General features: G+C 40.6%; 1 protein-coding gene across 7 annotated transcripts in view; it reads left to right on the top strand.

The window, feature by feature from the left end:
- SMARCA2 (SWI/SNF related, matrix associated, actin dependent regulator of chromatin, subfamily a, member 2) overlaps window positions 1-27,602 on the top strand; it is a 166,370-nt gene that overhangs the window by 67,000 nt on the left and 71,768 nt on the right. For all 7 annotated transcript variants that reach the window (XM_061628942.1, XM_061628910.1, XM_061628932.1 and 4 more), the window contains 10 exons: window positions 2,374-2,547; window positions 4,863-5,033; window positions 15,888-15,941; window positions 19,466-19,596; window positions 19,852-19,912; window positions 21,622-21,722; window positions 21,864-22,014; window positions 24,228-24,391; window positions 26,424-26,490; window positions 27,111-27,221. In XM_061628942.1, the coding sequence (XP_061484926.1) occupies window positions 2,374-2,547; window positions 4,863-5,033; window positions 15,888-15,941; window positions 19,466-19,596; window positions 19,852-19,912; window positions 21,622-21,722; window positions 21,864-22,014; window positions 24,228-24,391; window positions 26,424-26,490; window positions 27,111-27,221 (1,185 nt within the window). The remainder of the gene's footprint in view (window positions 1-2,373; window positions 2,548-4,862; window positions 5,034-15,887; window positions 15,942-19,465; window positions 19,597-19,851; window positions 19,913-21,621; window positions 21,723-21,863; window positions 22,015-24,227; window positions 24,392-26,423; window positions 26,491-27,110; window positions 27,222-27,602) is intronic.

Raw genomic sequence — 27,602 nt, forward strand, 5'->3', positions numbered from 1 at the left:
ACTGCTGAGATCAGTCACTGCCGCTGAGGTCTTGCCTTCCTGAGAGACAACATGGCTATTCCTACTATTAGATACCTGATCGACATACATGCCATTGAGGAATTTCCTTCCATGGATCTGAAAGGCAAAGCACACTCATTTATATTGTTGCGCGCCTCCCCCAATATCCGAGCGGTGAGATTTCGGGGGTCCCTGTGCTCCTCCAGGGTTTGGTTTCCTTTGGGGAAGAAGGTCAGCGGAGACTGCGGTGTCTTTATGAAATATGGCTTATTTATTTACACACATTCCAACCTGAGCTCAAGGATGGAGGGGGTTCAGTGCATCAGCAGTCCAATACTCAGCCTTTCCATCTGGGTTGCAGGAGGCACCCCAAAGGCCATGGTGCAGAGAGTCAGTCTCTCTCTGCCTTCCAGTTCCCAGCAATTCTCAAGACACACTAAAACTACAAGCACAACTTCTGCTAGCTGCCAGGAGTGGGGGGGAGGCTTTCCTGCATAGTTTAAATGACAAAAGCGGTCTTCCTGGCCCATTCTCCGTTGCTAGGCAACTGATTGGCCCATTATCTTACCTGGCCAATCTATTTGGTTAACAAAAGACTCATTTGACCAGCAGAGAGTTCTCATTCCAAGGCACAGGATTCCAAATCAGAGGCTGGAAAGGTGACCCACAGGAATCATCCATCCCAACCCCCATGCTCATAACAATATTTTTGTTAGTACATAGAGCACAGGAAGCTTATATTGAGTCAGACCTCCATCTAACTCAGTTTAACCTACATTGACTGGGAGTGGCTATCTAGGATTTCAAACACAGAAGATTTTCCCCAGCCCTACATGGAGATGTCCAGGATTGAACCAGGGACCTTTTGCATGAAGAACATGCGCTCTACTATTGAACTATGGCCCATTCTAAAATATATAAGAAAAGAACAAAGGAAGTTGACTAAACGCCAGGTCAGACTATCAGTTTATCCAGCTTGGTATTGTCTGATCTGCCTGGCAGTGGCTTTTAGAGTCTAAATCAATTGCTACCTTATCCATAAAAAAACCCAAACCTGTAGGTGCCAGGGATTGAATCTGCAACCTACAGCATACCAAGCACAGCCACTGTGCTTTGGTCCCTTTCAAAAGATACTAACCTAGAGTTGATATATTGAGTGCGAGATGAACTACACCTGATGTTAAATATTTCATTAGAAAGCATGTCACTTTTTAAAATTAGGTATGGTGGGCCCTGATTTTCATCAGGACCACAGTGAGGTGAGGTTTAACCCTTCCTTCTTCAGCTGCAATCCGGGCAAGTGCTGCCCCCCCCCAATATTAGCCTTGGGGACAAAAGCTCCCCTTGGCACTGATGGAAGCTTTTTTTTGCTAAGACCAACAGCAGTGCAAGTATGATTTTCTTTAGAATCATGGCTGGGGAGGAAAGTGTAAACCTTTTCTCCCTGCATGCTATGGTCCTGATGAAAATCTGGGCCCACCACACCTGTTATCAAATGATATACTTTCTGATGACACATTTAGCATCTCATGTAGTTTGGCCCTAAAAAGTCTCTCTTACTGTGTTTTCAGCTGAATTATTCATCAACTAAATATTGAATGCAAGAAAACACTCAGCGTTTTAAGTTTATACCACTTCAGGATGGCCTATATGCTTGTTCTTTCCAGAGAGGCTGCCATGCTAGTCTGTAACAGCAGAAACAACAAAGAGGCTTGTGGCACCTTAATAGATTCATACATTGCATAAGCTTTCAAGTAGTAGAACCCAGTTCGTCAAATGCATAAGGTTCAATCCTTGGTGTGGAAGTGTGCATGTATGTGTGTACACACACACGTACAGGGGGAAAATGTAAACAGTGGGCTCAAATTGCATTGAAATGTAAAAAGCACAGTACGTGACAATTCAAGTAACTTTTGAATGTTCAAACTTTTGAACTTTTGGATGTTGAAAGTTCAACTTTTAAACTTTTGAATGCAAAATAAGCACAGTGAGCATTCACAACAGTAGGCAGCTTTTCTAGATTTACTGTGTTTATGAACAGCTATAATTGGACAAGAAAACAATTACATATTCAAGCCCAAACTGATAGAATCAGTAGAAAATTACAGTAGAAAAAACCTAGTCAGCCAGCATATACTTTAACTGACTAGGACAGGGGTTGAAGAATTCCTGCCCTAGTACCTTCATACCTCAAAGATGAAGAAGTTATGACAACCTCATATTGCCAGTTGTGGGCCATAACACTGGATCAGTAAAATGAAATATACTTAAATCTTTTTATGTGGAGTGAGCAGAAGGACCTGGGCTTGCATTTTGTGGGTGTGGGTGTCCCCCTCTGTCCTCCCTCCATTGATGCTTATTTTTCTTTTACAGGAATATCTCAACAGCATTTTGCAGCATGCTAAAGATTTTAAAGAGTACCATCGGTCAGTGGCTGGGAAAATTCAGAAGCTTTCTAAAGCTGTGGGTACTTGGCATGCTAACACTGAGCGTGAGCAGAAGAAAGAAACGGAGCGGATTGAGAAAGAGCGAATGAGAAGGCTGATGGTAAGAGTGGCATTTGGAAAGAGAGCAGTCACTGAGGCTTTCAAGATGTATATATTTTGGTGAAAGGAAGACTCATGAGGTTATCATTTAGTTGCCTGAAATGCACAGGAAAATGAATGGGACCATCCTATGAATCGTGATCAGAGACAAATACAAGTTTTCAGTGCACGTTGCTCAGATCTTGTTTTTCTCCTGTGCTCCACCAGCGCACATCTTCTCAATATTTATTTATTTTATTTTATTAAGTTTACATCCCACCCTTCTTCCCAGGAGGAGCCCTGGGTGGCAAATAAAACACTAAAACATGTTAAAAATAGACTTTCAAATATATTAAAACAAAACATATTTAAAAACATACTAAAACAAAACAGTGTGGATTGAGTAGTGGCAAGTAAGATTTGCAGGTTGTGCAGTGACGTAAGTGAGCATAAAAGCAGCAGTTAATATGGTTCTACCACCACTAAAAGCCTGGGAAAATAAAAAGGTCTTCATCTAATGCCACAAAGACATCAAAGTAGGCACCAGGCAAGCATCCCAGGGGTTTACATTCCAAAAGTGAATTCACCACTTGTGAAATTGCTTGTTTTCCCCTCCTCACCTGTGTACAACGGGAGTGGGAAACTTTTTTGGCCTGGTGGGCCAGAACTTTATCTGTCCCCTGAGATCCCTGCCAAATTTGGCCTGGGGGCTGGAGTTTCCTCACTCCTGGCATGTAGGAATGCATGTAGGAAGCTTAATACAGGTAAGGTGATTCATGGAGACACCCTGCAGCCATATCTGAAAATAATGGAAGCGCTTTCTGCAGCCCAGTTCACACTAAGGTTGCATTCACATTGTTCATTTATTTCACTGTTACTCCACTTGAAACAGTCATGGCTTCATTGTGAACAATACTGGGAGTTGTTAGGAGACCCTGTATTCCCCTCCCAAAGCTATAATTCCCAGGGTTCCTGGGGGAGAGGGATTGATTGTTAAACCACTTGGGGAATTGCAGCTGTCTGAGGAGAACAGGGGTCTCCTAACAATTGTCAACACCCTTCACAAACTATTCTTCCCAGGATTCTTTGGGGAAGCCATGATTGTTTCAAGTGGAATAATAGTGGAATAAATGTATAGTGTGAATGTGGCCTAAGCTTTTTTCAATCATCTGGAGAAAATAAAGGCATTTGTAAATCTTTTGTTGCATTTTATATGCCTTTAAATGTGGTGGTTATGATTTTCGTTGAATCTTTTAAATATGACTATACCACTTTCACCTTACCTTGTGTTTTCACATATTTTAATTGTCCTTTGATACTTTGACTTCTGAGTGACACCAGAACCTCTGAGTGACACCAGCTCCTCTTTTATATCATCATTAATTTTTAAGGATTTATAATTTCTCAGTAGAAGCCTTTACCTCAGCATTGTCATTTCTTTCAAAAGCTAGTTAGTATTCACAACATAGAGACCATATCATTTTTCTCACCTTTCAATTATATTTAAACCTCAGTAACACTTCTACCTTTCATTTATTTACTGTGACAGTCTGATATGTAACTCATTCTCAAAATAAAAGGCAAGTGGCAGAATCCCACCACAAGTCAAGTATTTTTCAGATCACACTGATTTTAATGGGAAACATTTAAGTATGTATTTTTCAGCTGCAATTAATAGGACATAAGAGTGCTTCAATTTGGTGAGATTGAGCCCACATTTTCCAACATTATTCACTTTAATCCACAAAGTGAGCAAAGGGAAAGATGTTGAACTTCATTCAGCATATGTAACTCCTGTTTTTTCTCCTATGTGTTGACCTCAGTTCATCTGGCTTTTAATGCATCATGTTAATGTTTCTCTGAAGTTTTCCCTGATACTTAATTGCTGTCTAAAGAATAGTGGAAGATATGTTTCCCTGCTATCTCTACTGGTGCTTTCAGTGTCTAAGGAAACAGGACCTCCCCACAGTCCATGTCCTTACCATTATACACCTTTTGCAAAGTTTTGAATACTTTTTTTAAAAATGGCAAACAAAATAGAGGTAATTGTTTTTGTTTTGGGGTACTGTTAACACATTGAAGTTTGGCGCATCGCCGTTTCAGTTGCAGTATGTAACCAGCATCATTTATATGACATGTGGCAAATTGCTCCTTCCCCAGCTCTGGAATGATACCTAGACCTATAAAAGTGATTGAAACGTCCTTCTGTCCCTCCCACCCCCAATTAAGCCAATCTGGATCTAACCTTTATCCTGTCCCCCATTAAATTTGTTTTGGATCTTATATGGGTGACTGCGTAATCACCATCCATTAATTTTCAATGCCTTGCAATGCTAGGCTGAAGATGAAGAAGGCTACCGTAAACTGATTGATCAGAAGAAAGACAGGCGTTTGGCATACCTGCTGCAGCAAACTGATGAATATGTGGCTAACCTGACAAATCTGGTGTGGGAACACAAGCAAGCACAAGCTGCCAAAGAAAAGAAGAAGAGGAGGAGAAGAAGGAAGGCAAGTATATATTTCAGCTGTCACCAGTATTATTAACTATTTCTCTTCATCCTTTCCTTTGTTCCCCAGCAAAAGGAAGTGACACTCTTACTAAAGTGTCTCTCTGATTATTATTTTTTAAAAAAACACCTTTTGGACATATAATATCTACACTACAAGATAAAGAGCATTTTGTTTTTAGCACAGCCACATCACCTTTACTAGGTCTCTTTACCCAGTTAAAAGCTTTCTCTTATCAGATGTGTTTCTGCTACTTATTGTATAGATTTGAGTTTATATTCACTAATAGGCAAAAAGCCTGATAGGCAAAAAATTGGGCAGCTACAGTGAATGCACCAGGGGAGCAGGAGACCTGATCTCTTCTCCAAGATATTGTACTGCCCTAAAAATTTGTAAAAATGCAAACACAATTTGGGTTGGTCTTTCACAGTCCAATTCACTTCCTGTATAGCTTGGAAGAATTTGGTAATGTGCCTATAGCTGCCCAGTTTCTCTGCTTTTTAAAGTTTGATAGAAATATCTGTTGGCTATAGGTACGTTCTTAAATCACAAGGTTTTTTACCTGTTAGTGAATTTCCCTGTTTTTAATCTGGGAGGTAAGAAATGGGATCCTGTGCAAGTTTGCTAAGAATGGATTGATCATCTGCATGCTTATTGAGTAGAGTGGGATTTACTCCCCTGCAATCATGCTTAGGATAGGTGAAACTGACCACAGGGGATGGGGAGGGGAGGAAATGGATGGGAGCAGGCAGGAAGGGCAGGAGGAGGGTACGTTTGATCATTTGCATGTTTATTTAGTTCAGTGGGATTTACTCCTGTGCAGTCATGCTTAAGATAAGTAAAACTGACCATGGGGAGGGAGGCCTGGAGTGGGCAGGGGAGGAGGAAGAAGGAAGATGGGAGGAGAGGAAGAAGGGGCAGGAGGAAGGGAGAGGAGAGGGGAAGGAGGGGAAAGGCAGGTCTGATCATTTGCATGCTTATTGAGTTCAATGGGATTTACTCCCATGCAGTCATGGCTAGGATAGGTAAAACTGACCATGGAGGAAGGGTAGGGTACGGTAGAGGGAATTATGCTATCATGCTTAACATACGTAAAACTGACCGGGGGGGGAGAGGAGGAGGAGAAGAGGGAGTGGGCAGGGGAGGAGGAAAGGGGAAAGAGGGGAGCAGAAGGAGGGGATTGGAAGGAGAGGGAGAGGGATGAAGGAAGGGGGAGGGAAGGGCCAAAAGTCAGGTGTCGGGAGGGAGTATAGGAGGGGAGGGCAGGTTTGATAATTTGCGTGCTTATTGAGTTTAATGGGATTTACAATCATGCTTGAAAATGAAATGGACTGCCTTCATGTATCTTCTGAATTATGGCAACCCTAGTATACAGAGGGGGTTTACCATTGCCTTCCTCTGAGGCTGAGAGGCAGTGACTGTCCCAAGGTCACCCAGTGAGCTTCATGGCTGTGTGGGGATTTGAACCCTGGTCTCCCAGGTTGTAGTCCTAGGATAGGTAAAACTGACCATGGGGGAGGAGGAGGGGGAGGGCAAAGGGGAGGGGAAGAAAGAGGGGATTGGAAGGGGAGGGTAGGGGTGAAGGAAGGGGGAGGGAAGGAGCAAGAGGGAGGGGATAGGAGGGAGTAGGAGGGGAGGACAGGTTTGATCATTTGCATGCTTATTGAGTTCAATGGGATTTAGTCCCGTGCAATCATGTTTAGGATAAGTGAAACTGACCTAGGGGAGGGGCAGGGGGAGGGGAGGAGGTTGGGTGGGTGGGCACTGGGCAGAGGGGAAGCCCCTTTCCTTTCCAAAAGGAAAACATTGTGAACAGTATCGTTGCTTTTCAGCGTTTTCCCCACCTTTTTATTCTACAGCAGGCACATGTAGCCTCCCACCCAAATAAAAACCAAAGCTGTCCCTGGTCACCTCCACACCAGACCTTTATTTCACTTTAGACAGTCATGGCTTCTTCCAAAGAATCCTGGGAAGTGTAGTTAGTGAAGGGTGCTGAGAGTTGCTAGGAAATGCCCTGTTCCCCTCACAGAGCTTCAGTCAGAGTGGCTGAATGTTAAACCAGTCTGGTCACTGGAGCTCTGTCAGGGAGTCTCCTCTCAGCACCCTTCACAAACTATACTTCCCAGGATTCTTTGGGGGAAGCCATGACTGTCTCAAGTGAAATCCAAGACTGGTGTTGGTGTGGCCCCCTGATAGGCAAGGCCAGCAGCTGTGAGTCTGGCTTTTAGAACACTGACAGTTGGTTCTTGCTGAGCATGCCCGACATTATCATTCAGTTCAATGCAAAATTTCTTAAATTAATTAAAAATCAGTCAGGCTTTTTTTGTCACTTTTAAACTGCAGAAGATGGCCAGAGTATGGGGCAAGGTCAGTAACAGGGTTACAGGTACTCTGTGAACATGGCTGATTTTTAATGAATTTCAACAGATTATGAGAACTCTGACAGAAAAAAGTCCAAAAGGGGCCTGGTTTTTCTCTCTCTCTTTTACACTTTGAACTCTCTATTCTCTCTGACTGTTTTGTGTATCGCCATGAAAACTGAGAAAGTTGTTAAGCAAGCGTTTCTGAGTTCAGGACTATACGTTTTGTAAGGTTTTGTTTAATGGGAAGCATCGGAATGGCATGGGGGGTATTTTCGATTTAACATTGCGGAATGCAAAAAAATCCATGCTGACTAAAGTATACAACCATTGTTGTGGCTGTATAATCCCATTGTCATTAGACCAGGTTGATCCGGAAGAGTTTTCTCTCTCTTCATCTTACATCCAGGCATGTGTGACCTGTTAAAGTAGATAGGCCATAAGTTAAGGGAACCAGAATCTCAACATGCCTCTACACTTGTAGTTCAGTTTCTACCATCTTTCCCTTGTTTGTTTCTCAGGCAGAACAGAATCCGGAGGTTCTTCTGATAGTGTAGTAGTAGCCAGCAAAGCAGTATGGATAGGTCAGCTATTCCAGAACTATCTCAGTCATAAACTTTGTCTTTATACAATACAGAGCAGAATACTGTAAGATTAAGATGGAAAACAAAATTAACATACTTCTCATGTTTTTACTTCGCTTCTTCTCCCTCATTTTACTTTGAGGCTGACTATGTTAACCCTTGATTGATTACATTTCCAAAAGTTCCAGAATGTGGCGTGACTGGGGGAGGGGAGGGGAGGGGAGGGGGGAAGGGGGAGAGGGAGAGGGAGAGGGAGAGGGAGAGAGGGAGTGTGTGTGTGTGTGTGTGTGTGTGTGTGTGTGTGTGTGTGTGTGTGTGTGTGTGTGTGTGTGTGTGTGTGTGTGTGTGTGTGTGTGTGTGTGTGTGTGTGTGTGTGTGTGTGTGTGTGTGTGTGTGTGTGTGTGTGTGTGTGTGTGTGTGTGTGTGTGTGTGTGTGTGTGTGTGTGTGTGTGTGTGTGTGTGTGTGTGTGTGTGTGTGTGTGTGTGTGTGTGTGTGTGTGTGTGTGTGTGTGTGTGTGTGTGTGTGTGTGTGTGTGTGTGTGTGTGTGTGTGTGTGTGTGTGTGTGTGTGTGTGTGTGTGTGTGTGTGTGTGTGTGTTTGTTTTTTCCCAGCATACAGACTTGCATATATTATAATCTGCTCGCATTGCTTGACTAAAAGTCAGGGATAATGGCCTAGCAACATTTGGAAGGCACAATTTAGCCATCCTTGCTCTAGATCAATCTTAGCATGCCGTACCAGAGACAGGTATATTGGCTGTTAATTTTAAATCATAGATTCTTGGAATCTTTGGTGCATTTGGGTTTAGCTACCAATCAGAGATAGGAATAGGAAGATACAAACTCTTCACTGGTGTTATCAGCTAGGCCATGCCATAATAGCAATGAACTGAAGAACTCTGAAGTTGAAGGAGAGCACTGACCAGTTTAGCTAGCCATTAGAAATCTGGATTCCCATAGCTCTTTCAAAATTCTTTACAGACAGAAAAATAAGAAACTCTAAAATATAGAAAGAATGGCTTATCCTGTATCACAGTTAAAGCAAATTATCCATAATCATAAATATATTATCCCTCTTCTCCTGATCCTGTACACTTACAGGAAATGTGGGAGCATGGTGTCAAGTCCTGACATAAGCGCATTTGTTTGCAGATTTACAGCATACTGTATACACGTAGGTTTGTACATGCAAGAGGCATAGTCCTGGACCCATATGCATGGAAATGGAGAATTACTAGAACTACTATCAGCCTGAAGGCCAGATTTGAATATGCCCAACCTTGAGAGGGCCACATTCAAGTTGTGAGTGGGGCCAAAAGCAGAAGTGGCTGGATCCAAAGAAATACAGTAAAATAAAATAAGAAATAAACTAAAATAAAATTCAGTAAACTGATTACGAGTAAAGCAGAACGTAGAAGAAATACCCCAAAGCAGCAGCCAGTTCTGAAATCACCAATTAAAAGCATCAATGTGGCAGAGTGGAGCAGTTCACTGTTGAGGTCAAAAAATAGCTGGTTTGAAAAGGAACATCAGCTCCCAGAACTAGAAAGGGCAAGTTGGGCGGTGCAAGAAGCAGGAGGGAGCAATGGTGTGTTAGCAGCCAGAGTGTCACTAGCAACTAGAAAGTCTGACATCTAGTGTCAGAAAAGGAATACTACAGCTGTTGTACACCAACTGAATCCAAACCCCACCAAAAGCATGAGGGATGGGGAAAAGGTTTCAGAATTGAACAGTGTCTCTGTTTCAGTTGGATTCAAGCTGTGGCCTGGAATGCTAAGCCATGGCTGTAGTGCAGCAATTCAGAGTGCACTTTATTAGCTGTGAGATGCTAAAAATGCTCTAAATTTACCTTAGAAACATCATGTGACATCATGATGTAGAGGCCTGGTCCTAATTAGGTCAGTGGGCTGGAGGCTCCCCATCACACACAGTAATGTAACAGGTGTGCAAATAAATGTGTTTTATTGGGGCAGGTCACCACGATCCTACTCCCTGTTATGGTTTGTGGCTCCTGAAAAAGATGGATATTAACTGTGACATGCATCTTATCCTGGAATCCTGGGGCAGGAAACAATATGTTCTTACAATAACAATTGCAACACAACTATTAGTATGATTACTTAACAGAAAGTCCTACTGAGTTCCATAGATACTGCTTCTTAGTAAGTGTGCTCACAATTGCAGCCACAGTGTCCTGTTTTAAAGATAACGATGTCCTCACTTGCTAAGCCCTAGCCACCAAAAGGTTGCTCCATCTAAAATGTTTTTAACTGTTTCCAGATATGCTCAAACATCTGACAAACATCCAAGGAAAAGTGATTCCACTGATGTGAGGCAACTTTGCCTCTCCTTATGCCACTGATGTTGAGGCTTGGTGCACAAATGGTATTGCTAGAAGGCATTCTTGAACAGTCTTAAGGATTATGAAGGAACATACGAAGAACACTCTCCAAGACAGTTAGGGTCCAATTCATTTAGAGCTTTCTAACATGTGAATTGTGTCCAGAAAACTATAAGGACCAGCATAAGGCACTCTGGGGAAGCAATGCACTGTGCACCTGCTAAGCAAGCTTCTGATAATAATGTCAAATAGAGGGCATTCAAATGGTTAAGTCTTGAGGCTAGGAAAGCATGAATTTTAGTTGCCAGGTTCCAGTCAGAGAGAATGTTTTTGGTCTTCTCAGCAGATGGATATTTAGCACCACCTTTTAAAATGATGCTTCTTATAGCATTGAACCTTGGGCTAGGGGACTTCAATATGCTGTGTGTTTTTGTGTGTTTCTAATGTTGGAGAAAATACATTTAAATGGAAATGAAATAGCATTTTTGTTTATAGTCTCACTCTTCATTGGAGTTTGGCCATGGCTCATTTCATAAGTGTCCTAGTTTTGAGTGTGCCATTAAAGGGAGTGTCTTACTGTAAAATGGATTAGTATGCAAATAAGTTCCTTTTGCTTGGGAAAATCTGACCCCTTTCATATCACATAAAGAATTTTCTTTATCCATCAGAAATTTCTGTGATGTATATTTAACATTATTTTGCAATATGTCTTTAAGGCTCCTTTTGATTTACCCAACTCAAGAAAACCAAACACAAGCCCATTGTCTTACTGTGGTCAATGGCCCCTATGACTGCCAAAATAAATTCTGTCATCAGGTCAGTTTTGCTAATTTATCCAGAGAACTGTAAGTACAAACTTATGGCCTGACTTAAAATTACATCGATTCATTTTTCATCTCCTTGTCCCAAATCTTCCTAGTAAATAATCTTTGTAATCCATTTAAATTACACCATCCATTTGAAAATACAATTAAATTATCCATTCTTTTATAGCAGCTACATAACGAGATCCTTGAGACTTGTGCCCTTGAGGAGAGCACTGATGAAATGGTTGGCATTGCAATGTCATTCTCTTTTAGCCTTCCTGTATATACGTTAGGGAATGAGTCCTCTTTATCCAAGGAATCACTCTGATTATAAAGAATCCATTTTGTGCCCTTCAGTGAATTTGTGTTTTTCCCCTACTTATAATTCTGTATTTGACAGAATGAAGGCTAAAGCTAAGAATATAAGCACCTCTGGATAAATCTTATGCAGGTTTAACATTTGCACTTTTTTATGAAGGGGAATGTTCCAAAGTGCAGTGTTCTCTGGGAGATGTTCCTGAGTATCAGAGATGTAGATGGAGAGGTTTCTGTTCAGCTTTCATACATGCATTATACATATTTAGCACCACAATTTTTAAGAAAAGAAAACTGAATGTGCCTCCTGAAGCCCTAAATAAATAACTGAAAAGTGGTGTGACTGTGTAGATGGAGCTTTTGCTTAGAAAATGTATTCTAGACTGAGCCAATAGCACGTTGTATTAGAAGCTTCTATTATTTAGACATAGGGTTCAGTCCAGTATCAGCCTGTGTGTCAGATGGAGCCATGGAGCTGCCATCCTCACATCTGTATCGCTGCAACTTACCTGGATAGAGCTGGGGCAGATCAGGCTTGTGTGGTGCTTCCACCAGTGTGCACCCACAGTTGTGGCCTTGCTGCAAGACTGCCTAGCCCCATCCAGGTAAGCGACGAAACTGGTACTGAGAAGATGATTTTGCCCCACCACATGAGCTGCTAATGGTTAAACCCCACTATCCCTCCTCCAACAGATTTGCAGTGAAATCCTGTACATGTTTTTGTAGAATTCCCATTGAGTCCATTGGGAATTCTACTGAATTCTACTAGGTTTATTCCCAGGTAAAAGGGCACAGAATTGCACAGCCTTGGTACAACATTTTAGAGATACAAATGATAATATAATAATTCAGTATTAGAGAGCTGAGAGTCAAATCCTTATTCGCTCTCTACATTGCTATTTGACTGAACGACAGTCATAAAGCATACAATCAGGGTTGGCATGGTATTGTGCTGGTTTTCTAACAGTTAACTAATGGGTTGTGGAGGTGGGTTTTTTTGCACTTTTCAACCAAAATGAACCAGTTTTTCCTAACACTTCCATTCTTTAAAACTTTCTGTGTTGTATCCAACAAAGTCATCCCATTCACACAAGGACTTCTAATTGTGCAACAGAACTTCCCCTCCCTCTCTTCCCCCCTGCATGCCCTCCAGATCTGTTCTGGGTTCCTCCCCCGCAAACCCTCTGGAGTAGGTTTGGCAGGGGGTGCATGAGGAGAGGGAGAGGAAGTTCTGCTGTGCAACTGGAGGTCCGTTTGTGAATGGAATTACTTCTTTGGATACAACCTTCCGTCAATATACCCAATCAATACAGAGTTAGTTTCTTATTCAGACTGTGACTAAAGTAGATTCAAAGCATAGTTCTGACCCCCAAATTCATTGGCCAGAAGGAATTTGGATGGGAAGGTGGTTTGACTCTGCTCACAGAGAGGAGCTGCACTGAGGAGCTGCTGCGGAGGCCTCTGTTGTTTACCTGGAAAGCTCGGTGGATCTTGACCTACCACCAGTGGTAGTTTTGTCGGTGGTAGGCCCTAAAACAGGTATTCCAGTGGATCCAGAGTGCCTTTGTTCCCCTTATGGCCATTAGGAACAGGCCTGTTACATCTGCCAGCCTGGAGCTGGTGGTGTTAACTCCTTCCATCAGGAGATTTTAAAAGTCAGAGCTCCACTGGGTGAAAAAGAAGGAATCTTCCCCCCTCCCAATCCCTCCCAGTTCAAGCTTATGGCTTCTTTGCTCAGGTTCTGAGAACGGCTTGAAGAGAAATTCCCACCCCACCTTACATTTATTCAGTACAAATAAGTCAATTAGAGCTGTTGATATTTTAAAATGGAACACAATACCTACACACACTTTGGTGTGATTCTCCTCCGATCCCAAAATGTTAAAATACTGAATTAGTTACAGAGGAGAGGGTTGTATCCAAATGAGACTTTCTGTGAGCAGAAGACTCCTTCCATAAGCAAAAGGGCACCGATATCATAATGCCGTTGTATAAATCTATGGTGCGGCTGCATTTGGAATACTGTGTACAGTTCTGGTCGCCTCATCTCAAAAAGGATATTATAGAGTTGGAAAAGGTTCAGAAGAGGGCAACCAGAATGATCAAGGGGATGGAGCGACTCCCTTACGAGGAAAGGTTGCAGCATTTGGGGCTTTTTAGTTTAGAGAAAAGGCGGGTCAGAGAAGACATGATAGAAGTGTATAAAATTATGCATGGCATTGAGAAAGTGGATAGAGAAAAGTTCTTCTCCCTCTCTCATAATACTAGAACTCGTGGACATTCAAAGAAGCTGAATGTTGGAAGATTCAGGACAGACAAAAGGAAGGACTTCTTTACTCAGCGCATAGTTAAACTATGGAATTTGCTCCCACAAGATGCAGTAATGGCCACCAGCTTGGACGGCTTTAAAAGAAGATTAGACCAATTCATGGAGGACAGGGCTATCAATGGCTACTAGCCATGATGGCTGTGCTCTGCCACCCTAGTCAGAGGCAGCATGCTTCTGAAAACCAGTTGCCGGAAGCCTCAGGAGGGGAGAGTGTTCTTGCACTCGGGTCCTGCTTGCGGGCTTCCCCCAGGCACCTGGTTGGCCACTGTGAGAACAGGATGCTGGACTAGATGGGCCACTGGCCTGATCCAGCAGGCTCTTCTTATGTTCTTACGTTCACCTTTAGAGCAAGCTGTGTCCTTTAGATCCAACCCATTAAAATTGAAATCTCTTTGACTTATTTTTTGTATTACTTTTATACCCCACCTTTCTTTCATTAAGGAACCCATGGCGGCATATTTATAGTTCCTAGGAGGTCTCCCATCCAGGTACTGACCAGACCTAGACCTGCTTAGCTTCAGCAAAATGATGTCCTCATGTGTTTTCAGACCATACCTTGGGACTTGTCAATATAATGCAAATTAGTGTTTGGCTACACTGTATCATCTGAGCTATCATCTTCAGAGTCTAATTCAAATACTGACATATTCTTAACAGAAGGCATTAGTGATTCTGGTCTTGCCTTCTTCATTCTTTCCAAATATTTCCACATTTGATTCGCAGTCACACTTTTTTGTTACCGTTTCTGTATGGAAGAAATGCTGCTTCTCTGTCATTTTTAGGTGTTGACCCTGATGTTGCCACAGAGATAAAGGGTGTTGTGGGCTGTATGCATACACACGCATATCCGTGTATAAATCACATCACTTACCCTTAAAACTGACAGGGCTTCAATCCTTCTTGTCTGCTGCGCAGGTGTATTTCAAAGGAAAAAGTGATGACTGGCCTATTTTGGCACTATTCCTATGTGACCCAATAATACATGTGTATTTGTGCATAATATGAATACCTTCTGCATGTGAATTCCTTTCTTAACTCCCGCTTCTGAACAGCCTTTTAAGATGGGAGTGAGCCCAATATTAGCTGTGGAGTGATTTTAAGCCTCCTTCTGTGCTTCAGAGTAGCAGCCAATACAGAATAGAAAGTGTGCTACGATGGTGGCAGCCTTTTTAAATATAGAAGACCATCTGCTTATTCTTGAATTCTTGCTGCTGCTTATTCTTGAAAGCGATAGCAAATTGCCCTTAGGGGGTGGCCAGGGCCCGTCTGCCTTCTGTGCTTACCTCCTACCAGTGTTTGCTTGTCTGCCACCTCCCTCCCTGTTGTGACACTGCCAAGCAGTAGTAAGGTCCTATCACTAAGAAAGGGAAAGGAGAGGATAAGTACAACCTAGGCCAACCCATCAGTGCTGTGATGAAATGGCTAGGCCCCATGAGTGCATGTGCTGGTGAGATTGGCATGTGTGTGAGAGAGACAGAATGAGTATGGTTTTCCCATGGGACACACACAAAAATTCTTGTTGATTCAGATACATTGTTTTTATAAACAAGAAACAAAAATGTTCACCTTTTTCAATAATGGGTGATATGGTTGCTTGCTGTTGCTAAGCAAAACAAGAGGAAATGAAAGCAGAAAAAGGAGGGAAAATAAGACTTGCTCCTTGCATGGCATTTTATACTTGGCATGTGGTACCCATCTTGTGGTGGTTGTGAAGGACCCATCTGTTTAAAAATTGCAATGTTTCCATTCATATATAGTGTGTGTGTGAGACAGAGATCACACACCCTCCTGATTTCCTGTACTGCTTTAAAGGAATAGGAATAGACAGAAAGTTTGAAGACTGCTTATTGAGTTCTTAATTAAGTTTAAAGCATGGAATTTTTGAGGGTTACTTTTCCCCTGACGCTTTCTAAACTTCCTCTGAAACAGTGCATGCTATATTATTTTAGTTGATTTTCAAGATGTGTGACTTGCAATCATACTCTTGAAAAACAATTAATTGATGGTACACTGTGATAGGATGTATCAAATCCTTACTCTTGGAGAATGTGCTTTACATATACTCTTTCCTGATTTTCTTAGCTTCAACTTAACTTTTTCTCTGTGTGCTTTCCTTTCAGAAAACAGAAGACAATACAGAAGGAATGGGATCTGGACTTGGTCCTGATGGGGAGGTAAGAATTCTAGAATGCATTTGTACAAATTTCCCTCAATTAATAATTAGCAAAATGTCACAACCTGTTCACCAATGTGTAAAGTGAGTTCAGAGAGAAAAGAACAGGGCCAAGACATAAATAGAGCTATTTTACTTAGTATGGTTTGCCCATGAAAGCTGCTATAATCTAGTGTATAACATTGCAAATAAAGAAACATGTATTTAAGGCTTTTATGCAAGAGCAGCAAAATGACTTGTGCAACTTACATTTTTATGGCTTGGATCCCAAGTTGCTCTTCCAGAAGGGCCTTGAATCTAGTGCAGGGGTGAGAAACCTTCGGTCCTTGGGCCAGACTTGGCCGGCCAGACCTCCCCATTTGGCCCACAAGGCTGTTTTGGGGAAGCTATACCCTCCTGCCCTCCACCTGATGTCATATCATGTATGGGGCAGTTAAAGACAGGGTTTCAAAGGAACAATTGGGGGTGGACTGCTGATCATTCCTTTGCTAGAGCAAGGAGTCTGTCTTGCTCAAGGAGAGGGAAGCGGTTTCCGTTCGATGGAAATTGCTTCTCCCTCCCAGCTGTGTTTGAAGCTGCCCGTGCAACTCCTTTCCTCCTCAGACATCGGGTGAAAATGAGAAGCATGGGGAGGCTTGCAAAGGTCTTTTAGAGCCTCCCTGTGCTTTTCCTTTCCACACCCCTCATTGGAGATTGAAAGGAGAAGCACAGGAAGACTTGTAAAGGTAGACAGAACAACCCACTGGCCACTGTGAGAACAGGATGCTGGACTAGATGGGCCACTGGCCTGATCCAGCAGGCTCTTCTTATGTTCTTATGTTCATCATGTCACATCATAACATCTGACAGCAGGTTGCCCTGCCCATCTGTCAAAGTTGGCCCACTGGCACAGGGGAGAGGAAGAGAAAGATCTGGGCCCAGAGCCAAAAAGGTTCCCCACTCTAAGATCCTGCTGGCAGAATTGGGGGATGATGCTTCCTTCTCCTGAAGCCTTCCCCCATGCCATTTCTCATGCAGTTCCAGATGATCTCCCCAGCCTTTTAGAGTGGATTTTTTTTGAGGTGGGGGGAGGTCTGTAGCGGAAGGGGGTATAAGCCCACAGAAGTTACTAGCTTTTTTACTACCTTTTTGGGGCTTGCAGAGTTCTTCCTTGTCTCTAGCAGCCTGGTGTGTTTCTCTGCTGGGTGTGGAGAAAGAGGTCTTACCTCTTCTGGCAGCCCACTTGATGCATCTCTTGCCTATCAGCCTGCTCTCTTGCCTGCAGGCAACACCATGCATTTGCCTGTGTGCAATTCAAATTACTATTTTTTGTTAATCCTGTTAAAAGATTACCTGTAAATGTAAGGTTAGAGCATAAATGATACAAAGGTAGATGGTGAATTAAAATTTGCTCTAATTGCATGAAATGTTTCCAGAATGTGATACAGCATCATATTTGATTGTAAAGGAGTGATTTATATGCGAGACTGGACCAGTTCATGTTGATATAGTGTAAATAAGAAAATGTTTTTGAAGTAAGAATGAAATTATTGCACTTTTAAAAAATATATATAATTGGAAAGTATCCATTACATAGTTAGGAACTGTATACTGCCATGCAGTTGACATGTACTATATTTTTGTTTTGTAATGTGAAAAAACCCATCTTTTACCTTCACAAGTTAAACAGGATTGTTGTACCCTCCCTAATCAAGCAAATATACAGCAGTTGTTTTAAAGTTTTCTATCTTTTCTGGCATGCAGTAAGATGCGTAGTAAATTAGCTTAATGGAAGACTCTTTGTCCAACACATCTAATTGAAGATTTTAATGAGTGCCCTTGCAGTTAATGAGCTGTCTCACTAATGAGCATGCTACAGTGCCCTATAAATGACTTCAGAAAGTTTCTGTCTGTCTGTATATTTGTATCATATACTGGAGACATGAAACAGATTTTTTTTGTATTGGGAAAAAAGAATAGGGGAGGTATAAGGCATTAGATTTTTAATCAAAAACTTCTTATCCAAGTCATTTATAAGTCATTAAGAAACAATAATACTGACAATTGTATAACAGCTACTCAGAAGTAAGCCCCACTGATATATAAGATTGCAGCCTTTGAATCCCATCATACTTATAATTTCCTTTATATATAAGAAGGAAACAGACATTAAAATGCTGTTTTTACATTCTTTTGGAGAGGCTGGTAAATAGTCCTGGCTTCACAGGATACTCATTCTAATATATTTAAAGGTGTTTATATTCATAATGTGTTTGAACATTTGGTTCATGCTAATTGTCAACCATATTAGAAGTCAAAAAGGAATTTTTCCTAAGGTCAAAGTGGGTAGTTTTTCAACTTTCCCTTTCAGTGGCCTGGTGTGCACATCACATTAAACCATAGCTGAAGACAAACTTGTTGTTTAATGTGAAAGAGTAGCATGCTGGTGCACACTGTTCAAAAGTTCCTATGGTGGTCTCCTGCTGCTGCTGTGCCCTGACCAAAACAAGCCAGAGTTTGGTTGTCATGTTGTGTGAATCTCGAGGAAACAAATTACAAGCTCAAATAAACCATGAGGTTTGTTCTTGGCTTACTGCTCATGGTTTGTTTGGTGGAAACAAACCACGAGGTCAGGTTTCATCCATGGTGTGGCAGATGATAGCTCAAGAACTTTTGAGCAATGTGCTCCAGATGTTGTTCATTTACATTTAACTCTATTATGTTTTAAACTATAATTTAATGTAACATGTGAACCTGGCTAGTGTGTGGCTCACTTTTCTACAAAATAATAGAGCAATACACTCAGTCTTACTAAAGTCTTACCTATCTTCTCTCACCTTGTTACATTGTGACCTAAATTGTGTGAGTTAGGTTGAAGAAGGCTGAGGATCTTGACTTTGGGTAGGAAGCTACAGTAATACCTCAGTTAATAAATCCTCCAGGAACAAGCTCCTTTTAAAAAAGCCTTTTTCCCCCCAATGTGAAACTGACAGCTTTGCTTTGCTATGGATAAATATTCAAGCCTGTGCCTTTGCTTTAAGGTGAAACTGATGAACCGGTGTCTAGCCTCTGCTGTCAATAAACTGATACCCTGTGCCTTTGCTTTGCTATGGTGAAACTTACAAGCCTGAAAGAGATCTCTTGCTTTCTCCCAGAGCTGAGGAGAGAAGGAACCAATATGATTCAGAAGAGGAGAAGGGAGGGGAGGGGGAAGGAAGGAAGGCTGCCAGGCACCCTTTAAAGCCCCTGTTGAAGCTGCCCCCACCATGAGTGGGTATAGGAACCTATCCCTATTGTTTCCATGTTATTCATACCTCTGGTACCAAAGTTTCTGTTAAAAAGGTAATGTCCAGGAATGCATATACTTTGAGGTATTACTGTATTTGACTATAATGTGACAACCTAGTGTTGGTAATGATTTTCTGAGCAAGTAACTATTATGTAGTTCATGATTTTGATCTTACTATAACCTGTTTTCACAGTTCATCTCAGAAAACAATAAGCCCTCTTCACAAATTAAGCTGTTGAATTGTCATTAATTTTTAGCTCATTGATGAGAGCAGTCAGATGAGTGATCTTCCAGTCAAGGTAACTCACACTGAAACAGGCAAAGTTCTCCTTGGACCAGAGGCTCCTAAAGCAAGTCAGTTGGATGCTTGGTTAGAAATGAACCCTGGGTAAGTAATCCAGCATACCCGCAAACCCACAACCTGCTGCTTTTGCATTGCATATCATTCATTGATTGATTTCTGAGATTTATATGTTTCTTTTCAGGACAAAACTTTCCCAAGACAGCTTACATAAAAACCATAGTATATAATATACATTTGAAATATATGCAGATCTGTATTATTTTTGTTTTCATGCCTTTCTGAAATGCACATCTGTTTTTTATAAAATTATTTACTCTTTTACCTTTTTCTTCCCCACAGGTACGAAGTTGCGCCTAGGTCGGACAGTGAAGATGAAAGTGGCTCTGAGTATGAGGAAGATGTAAGTGAATGCTTTGTCTTGATACATATATTTATCCAAAGTATTTTCAATGTAATTTTCACTCTAAGGACCAGAGAGTAAGAATAGGTATGCAGGAAGGTAACTCTGGCCATTAAGATAATTACTGCTGTAATGCTGCAAAATAAATCATGGGGAAGGTAGTCTTATTAGAATAGAATTCAGTATTTTTTCATCCCTCCCCCCACCTGCCTTGTACTGTTACTGATAATGAGCAATTTGTTTGGCTTTTCTTGTCTAAACAAGAAGCCTCAATATGATGGGAGGGAAATTGCAATATTATAATCCAATTAATTAACAGAGAAAATAGATTAGATTATAAATATCTTGAGGCTATGAAGGAGTACAGATTTCATTTTGATTACCGGTGACCATGAATCACTGTAAACAGTGGGCTTTACTTTTTATGAAATTGCTGTCCATTAAAGCAGATACAGGTTCTTAGTCCTTAACATAGTATTCTGTCTGCTTGGATCAATGTTATCTTCATACAAGTCAACTTATCTTTCTCTGAAAAGTGCTATCTTTTTAATCAGTCCCTTGTTAAAATAGAGTGATGCTTCAGTGAGCAGGGAGATAAATCTGAAATACAGCTGTTGGTGTATTTTCCACTTTAGCAATCAAGCATGGATTCAACAATATGCAAAATTGTATTTAAAAGTATTGTAAATAACAGCTTGGAAAATGTGCAAAGTTAAAGAACAGCCTGAGGAACTGAATGTTCTTTGATTCTTTCTTGTTAGCCCTTAGAATACTGTACTTCAGGACAGGAAAATGTAAAAAGGGTTCTATTAAATTCTTAAGGCCTGTTTGCCATTGTTGTCTTTTTCTTTCTTGGATTGGGATCCAGAACTCACAGGGTATATCTACCTGATTTCTGATGATTCTGTCCTCCCACTACAGCCCCCCCCACCACCACATTGCATGCCTTTGTGGAGGTTCCCCTGACTCTCTATAGTGGCTTTTCAGGTCACAAAAAGTCACTTTTTTCCAGTGGGAAGAAAGGGGCATGAAGGCTCTTTCTGTGAGCAGTTACAGTCACCAGTTCTAGATGTATTTGCATCAGTGTGCCGAGAGGCAGGCTCTTAGCCTTAGTCTCATCTTGCTTGTGGTCAAAAGTGGAACATGATAACCATCATAAACCTTTATCACTTACTGATGAAATGCTTGAGCATTCAGAGAATTAACAGTATAAAAGACAAAAATCAGATGAACAACTTTTAGAATCTAAACACACTTTCTTGTTAGGTTGTCTTACGGGACAAAGTGTTCTGAATACATTCTGACTCAAGATACTAAGCAGTGATATTTAAAGCTTTTATTTCTTGTTTTTAAATTGTGCCCACCCTGGAAGTAAGGAACTCTAAATCTCCTCATGTCTTGCACCATGAGATGGGTGTATGTTAATCCTGTGAAACAGAGTTCAGGTATTTTAAAAGCAGGAAAAATCAAGAAAGGTTAATAAATATTGTAAATCAGGAATTATTTACAAAATTGTAAAGCCAAATGTCAGTCACCCTAAAAACTTGTTTCTGTGACATTGGATAAATGTAAGCTAGGCGTTCTCTTGTGAATTTGCCTTTTGTTTCAGTAAATAAAACAAAGCAAAAGCCTACAGAGGCGATGAAAAAAATGCAGCCTTGGATTTACAAAAATCTGAATGATGACACCTGGGCTATTATTTTCTGCAGGACGATGAAGAGGAATCAAGTAGACAAGAAACAGATGAGAAGATACACCTGGATCCAAACAATGAAGATGTTTCAGAAAAAGATGCTAAGCAAATCATTGAGTAAGTATTTGGGAAGCCATCAAAACCAAACCATTTTTTTACTGTTATTTCTGCCATAGATTTCTGTATGCTTGCGTAAGAGTTAAAATTGTGAAGAACTGCAATGTAAAGTTAAAAGTGCCTCTTTTTCACTCTTTATAGGACAGCCAAACAAGATGTGGACGATGAATACAGCATGCATGAATACAGTGCCAGAGGATCTCAGTCGTACTATACAGTGGCTCACGCAATTGCTGAGAGAGTGGACAAACAGTCTTCTCTTCTTATTAATGGCACATTAAAGCATTATCAGGTATGCATCCTAGATGGAGATTGCCTTCATGGTCCCTTCAGTGGATCTCTACAACAAGTGTTCTTAACCAATGTCATAATGGGTCTCCCTGAAAACATTTTAGTTTCACCAAATGATTGTCTTTAGAATCAAGCAATTTTGGTTCATGATTCCTTCCCCTGCATACTTTAAAGCAACCTTTCCCGACATGTAGACCAGCAACATCTGTAGGACACCAACTCCAGTCATTCCTGACCATTGGTCATGCTGGTTGGGGCTTGTAGTTCAAAACATTTGGAGCATACCAGGTTGGGAATTCAGCTTTAATCATACCATATCCCCCCCTCCATTTTATTATGTGGCTCCACCCATTACAAAAGTGAGCTTTGACTGTCAGTAGGAGTCAGAATGTTTATTTCTTTACTCATCAGGACTTGTTATGACAATGTTTGAGAACCCTACGCCTTTCAGGACTTTTTTTGCAAAGCTGGAACAATTTCAGTGCCCGTTTTGCTCATGCCTATTGTGGTAGGAGCTCATGGTTCTGGTTTGGCTGCATACAAAAAAGTTACAAGAAGCTCCTGGCACTGTATACTTTTTGCATGTTTCAGGCCCAACTATTATGCTAGATGTCATGGACTAGGGTCCTTTTTACCAGAATCTGAACCATTTCATGGCAACATTTGTTTCAATAACAATGTTTTTAAAGTTGTTTTGTTTTAATCTATTTTAAAGTCTGTTTTTATGATGTTTTAAAGTGTTTTTAGTGCTTTTGTTTGCCGCCCTGGACTGCTGCTGGGAGGAAGGGTGGGATATAAATCAAATAAATAAATAAATAAGATTTTGATTGGGTGCAGGCCTAAAACTAGCTCCCTGCAAACAATGCCTTAGGAACACGCACACACTCCTTCCTTTGCCTGCATGAATGCTCCTTCCTTTGTCAGCTTAACTGTGGTTTTAGTGTCGCATCTGTACTCATGTTAATCATGCTTAATGCTAATCAGGTTCCCTCTTAACCATGGTTTTCAAGCCCTGTTTAATTCTGGTTTCAAACTGAGTTAACATGGGTATCCTGCTAACTATAATCCATGGTTTACATTAGTGTAATACTTTGGTCTGGTTCAAACATCATAATTGGAGGATCAGAACGTAGGAAGTTACCTAATACTGTGTAAGGCCATTGGTCTGTTTAGCGTAATACTGTTATATTCTATAGTGGCAATGGCTCTCCAGAATTTCAGACAGGTTTTCCCAACTCTATATGGAGATACCAGGGTTTGAATCTGGGATTTTATGCATGCAAATTTTGTGCTCTACTACTGTGCTATGGCATGCTCTTCCTCTTCCTTCTCATGCACGGATTCTGTCCTCTGTTAACTGGGTTGTTGTATTAATTGTTTGCCATGATATCCAAAGTGAGCATTCTGTTGTTAGTGATAAGCTTCCAACCATGGCTTTGTGGACAACATTAACCATAGCTGGCCAATCAGACAGGACAGAAACTATGGTTAAAGCAACCTGGACACGGGCAATAGCATGTGCAAGTTTCCAGTCCTACAAACCATGGCTTGAAGTATCATCTGAATTGAGCCTAAAAGAAGTCAACAGTGTTAGTGAAAAAGGAAGTCAGACTGGAGAAGGGAGCAGGAGTGAGCACATGTCCCAGACTGGCTTCCAGTTTGCAAACCATGGTTACATCTGCGCAGGATGTCTAATATTTTTTTACATTCTATATGGCTTCAGTTTCTCTAAACTCTTCTGCTAATGAAAAATTAGCAGTTTAAAGAGGGTTTTTTTAAAAAAAAAATCACAATGCACCAATATTGAATTAATAATTTTGCATTCTATATTCCCAAAGAATATTCAGGATAATTTGCAAGTTGGATGTTACAGACTGCTCTAAAAGTAAACCAAGAAAAATGTAGAACCTTGGAAATAGAAATACAGGGCACATATGATCTGTTAAGAGCCTGAAGTGTGTCATGGTGGGAGCAGCATTAATCTTTAGTGCTGTTCGCTAATCATCAAACAGTTTTGGAGCAAAGCAAAGGCTTTAGCATACAAAGCAGCGGTGATTCTTGTGCAGGTAATTTTTGTTGCTTCTTTTTCAGTGTGCTGGTTGCTGCCTACAAATCTTTCTCTGAGGAGCACCCAGTGCCAAAATAGAGAGGTTAAAATTAAAACATTACTGTGCACATATACTGGTTAACTGAGGTGATTCTCCTGCATTTCAGATCCAGGGCCTGGAATGGATGGTTTCTCTGTATAATAACAATTTGAATGGAATTTTAGCTGATGAAATGGGGCTAGGAAAGACCATACAGACTATTGCACTCATCACTTATCTGATGGAGCACAAAAGGCTCAATGGTCCCTATCTCATCATTGTTCCCCTCTCGTAAGTAGATGAACTCCTTCTAATGATATTTTTCTACGCTATGCAGATTGGCTCATTAACAACGTGGACTTTTTTTTTACACACTTAATAGCTAGATGAAGCATGCAGTAGGCTGTGCTGACTATGTACTCTGGATTTAGTCTTTGATTGTCTTCCCTTCTTTTCACATGTATTGCCTGGCATTAGGGACCAGATGGCTGATAAAAGCATTTAGCATTATCGTATCTCTTAGTCACTAAAGCTTCCCCCACTGTTATTCACAAGAGAAAAAAAGTATGCATTTCTTATTTTATATGATATACACAACATATCTTACAACTACTAGATCTTAAAGGGGAACTCCTAAATGGCATGCTGTACAATATTACAGCACCCTTGGGTCATATTATTCTTTTAGTTTTGTTTTGTATTGTATTAGTGCTATCTGTCATCATTGTTTTCACTCAGTGACTCAATCAGCCACTTTTGCAATTGCCCCATAGCACTATCTAACATTAGATTTTAAATAAATAAAATGAATACCATGGGGCCTGAATCTGCAAGAGGATTTTTTTTTCTTAGAAGCAGTTAACTTTAAAAAACCCTTATTGATTTTAATAAGGTTAGTTATTTTAATTAAAGTCAGTAGGGTATATTATACTGTAATATTATAATGCAGACAAGCATTTATACAGATATATCTGTACGTTTGTTCAAGTATGTCTGCAGGCTCTCCTTTGTATCCCCTAAAATCAAAAGAAATAATATGTCTTTGGCCTGGTTCTCTTATCACTTTAAACCACAGTTAAGCATCACAACGATTTAAAGGTGACTGTGTAGCATGCAGGGCTAAAATCACAGCTGTTTGTCTCCTCTTCCACTCCTGCTCTTATAATGCTGCCGGTTTTGGCTTAACGTTCAGTCTGAACGTGAGGTCATGGTTTGTCTCTCTCCAAGCAAACTATGACCTGTAACCAAAGTTTGTTCTTGGCATACCATTGTAGTTTGTTTGGAGGAAACAAACCATGAGCCTGAGTTTGGAGATAAGACTAAGACAACCATGGCTTAGCTTCCAGCAATGCAGCAGGAGCAGAGAAGGACCAAAGCAGCTGAAATTTTAGCCTCATGCACCAACATGCAGAGTGTTCACCTTTAAACCATAGTTAAACATAACTGTGGTTAAGTGTGAACCAGTCTGGTAAATAACATTTTTGTTGCAGCAGTATTTGGATTATTAAACAGTCAAAATAATTTTTGATCCATGCATTTGGTAGAGAGAGAGCAATGAAACAGCAGGACGTCTCTCTTTGAAAACAAATCAGTAAGAGCATGAAGAGGAAAGAGCTTTCTCCTCTCTCAAGACTGGCTCAGGTTTTTTAAACATTCATAGTGCATTATTAACATTTTTTCAAATTTTCATTAATTATGTTTATTAAACATGCTTCTAATGAAATGTGAAGTGAAACATGTGAATATGCACAGCTGCTTTTGCCCTTCTTGTTGTACTATAACATTATTTAACAAGGAAGAATAAATATGTACAACTGTATATCTATTTTCAGTCTTCCGATGAGTACTGGAAAACAAGGACTTAAATGTAAAAATAAACCACAGGTTTTGTAATTATATGCATGCTGCCTTATCTTTCCTTCAATTTTGTAAACGGCTGCAATACAGTCTAGCTTACCAAATCCATCCCTCTTCAGCAAAACACAAAAATATATTCAGGTAGTACATTTGATTCAAATTGGGCAAGTTTATGCATGCATGTAACAGCCTTCCAGAATGAGAATGGAGTCCTGAGCTGAAACCCAGGCAGCTTTTTCTGAGATGATTAGAGAAGGTTCCCTTGTAGCTTTCCCCACTTTTGCAGCAGTGTAGTCCAACACAGCCTGGATGTTTCATTTTGTCATTCATCTTGCACCTTGAAGATTAAAAATCAGGCTATAGATTTTGTCCTCTCTTTTATTTTTATTGTAAGAATGCTGAGCTCTAAATAAATTTATTCAGAAATCAATGTTAAGATATTTTGTATTCTTAATCTTTTCCATAGGACTTTGTCCAACTGGACTTACGAATTTGACAAATGGGCTCCTTCTGTGGTGAAAATTTCTTACAAGGTTTGGATGTCCTTTTATATACAAATATAAAGCTGGTAGTATAACCTTCCCCCCCCCCTTTACCATGTATTTTGTTGTATAGTTTTGCTATGTGCTAAAAATTGCTTAAATAAGTGTACTGATTGTAATAGCTCACGGTTACTTTCAGGTATTGAAAGCAGCAGGAAATTGTTAATGCTCATAAAGGGTTCTGATGGGAGTAATATAGTCAATAAATGCTGTGTATATTCCTGAATATTAATTTATTGTGAACATTTATATAGTGTCTTTTATTAGAGATTTCAAGATTGACTTACCAATAACGAGTGAGTTCACCATTGGATTAATTCAGCCACTGATGTTTTTATGCAGGCAAGTGTAAGAGATACAGTCATCAGAGTGCCTGCAACATAAAACCGGCAACATTAGATCTATCTGAATGGAGTTTTCTGTTCAGCTGCCATTTTCTTTTGCAAAGTAATTATAATTTCTTTTCTCTTCAGCTTGATCTGAAAAGGGTTTTAACATTGTTATCAGCATGTTCATGACCATTTGTTACACATATTTATTCAGCACATAGATATCCTTGTTTTAGTGAACTATAATTAGAAATATTTTATGTTTCTTTTCTCTCTTTTCAGGGTACACCTGCTATGCGTCGATCACTTGTTCCTCAGCTCCGTAGTGGAAAATTTAATGTTCTTTTGACAACTTATGAGTACATAATAAAGGACAAACACATTCTTGCTAAGGTAATGTTATATTTCTGACTCCTCTCAATGACAAGGTTTCCTCTCCATCCACTAAATAGCCAGAATTGTACTGAGCAAAGAGACTCCTGGTGCAGTGTCCACGATCACTTGTTTTTCAAAGCCAGTTCCATGTTTTTCTTAGCCTGAATTGAGGTGTTGGCCCTTTCTTCCAACCCATTCATGGTCTCCTTTCCTGCTGTGGTACTTTCAGGACTGTGGATGAGAGACTGATTTTGCTACCTGTGGATCCCATCAATACCACACAGCCGCCTCTCTGTAGAGAAGCATAGCCATCTTTACATCATTCTGCCTAATAACATTTATCTTGGAACCCTGCTATTCCATTTTTATCCACAGCTTGTCTCCTGTTCTTTGTTTCTG

Source organism: Rhineura floridana, chromosome 1, assembly GCF_030035675.1.
Source record: "Rhineura floridana isolate rRhiFlo1 chromosome 1, rRhiFlo1.hap2, whole genome shotgun sequence".
NCBI lineage: Eukaryota > Metazoa > Chordata > Lepidosauria > Squamata > Rhineuridae > Rhineura > Rhineura floridana.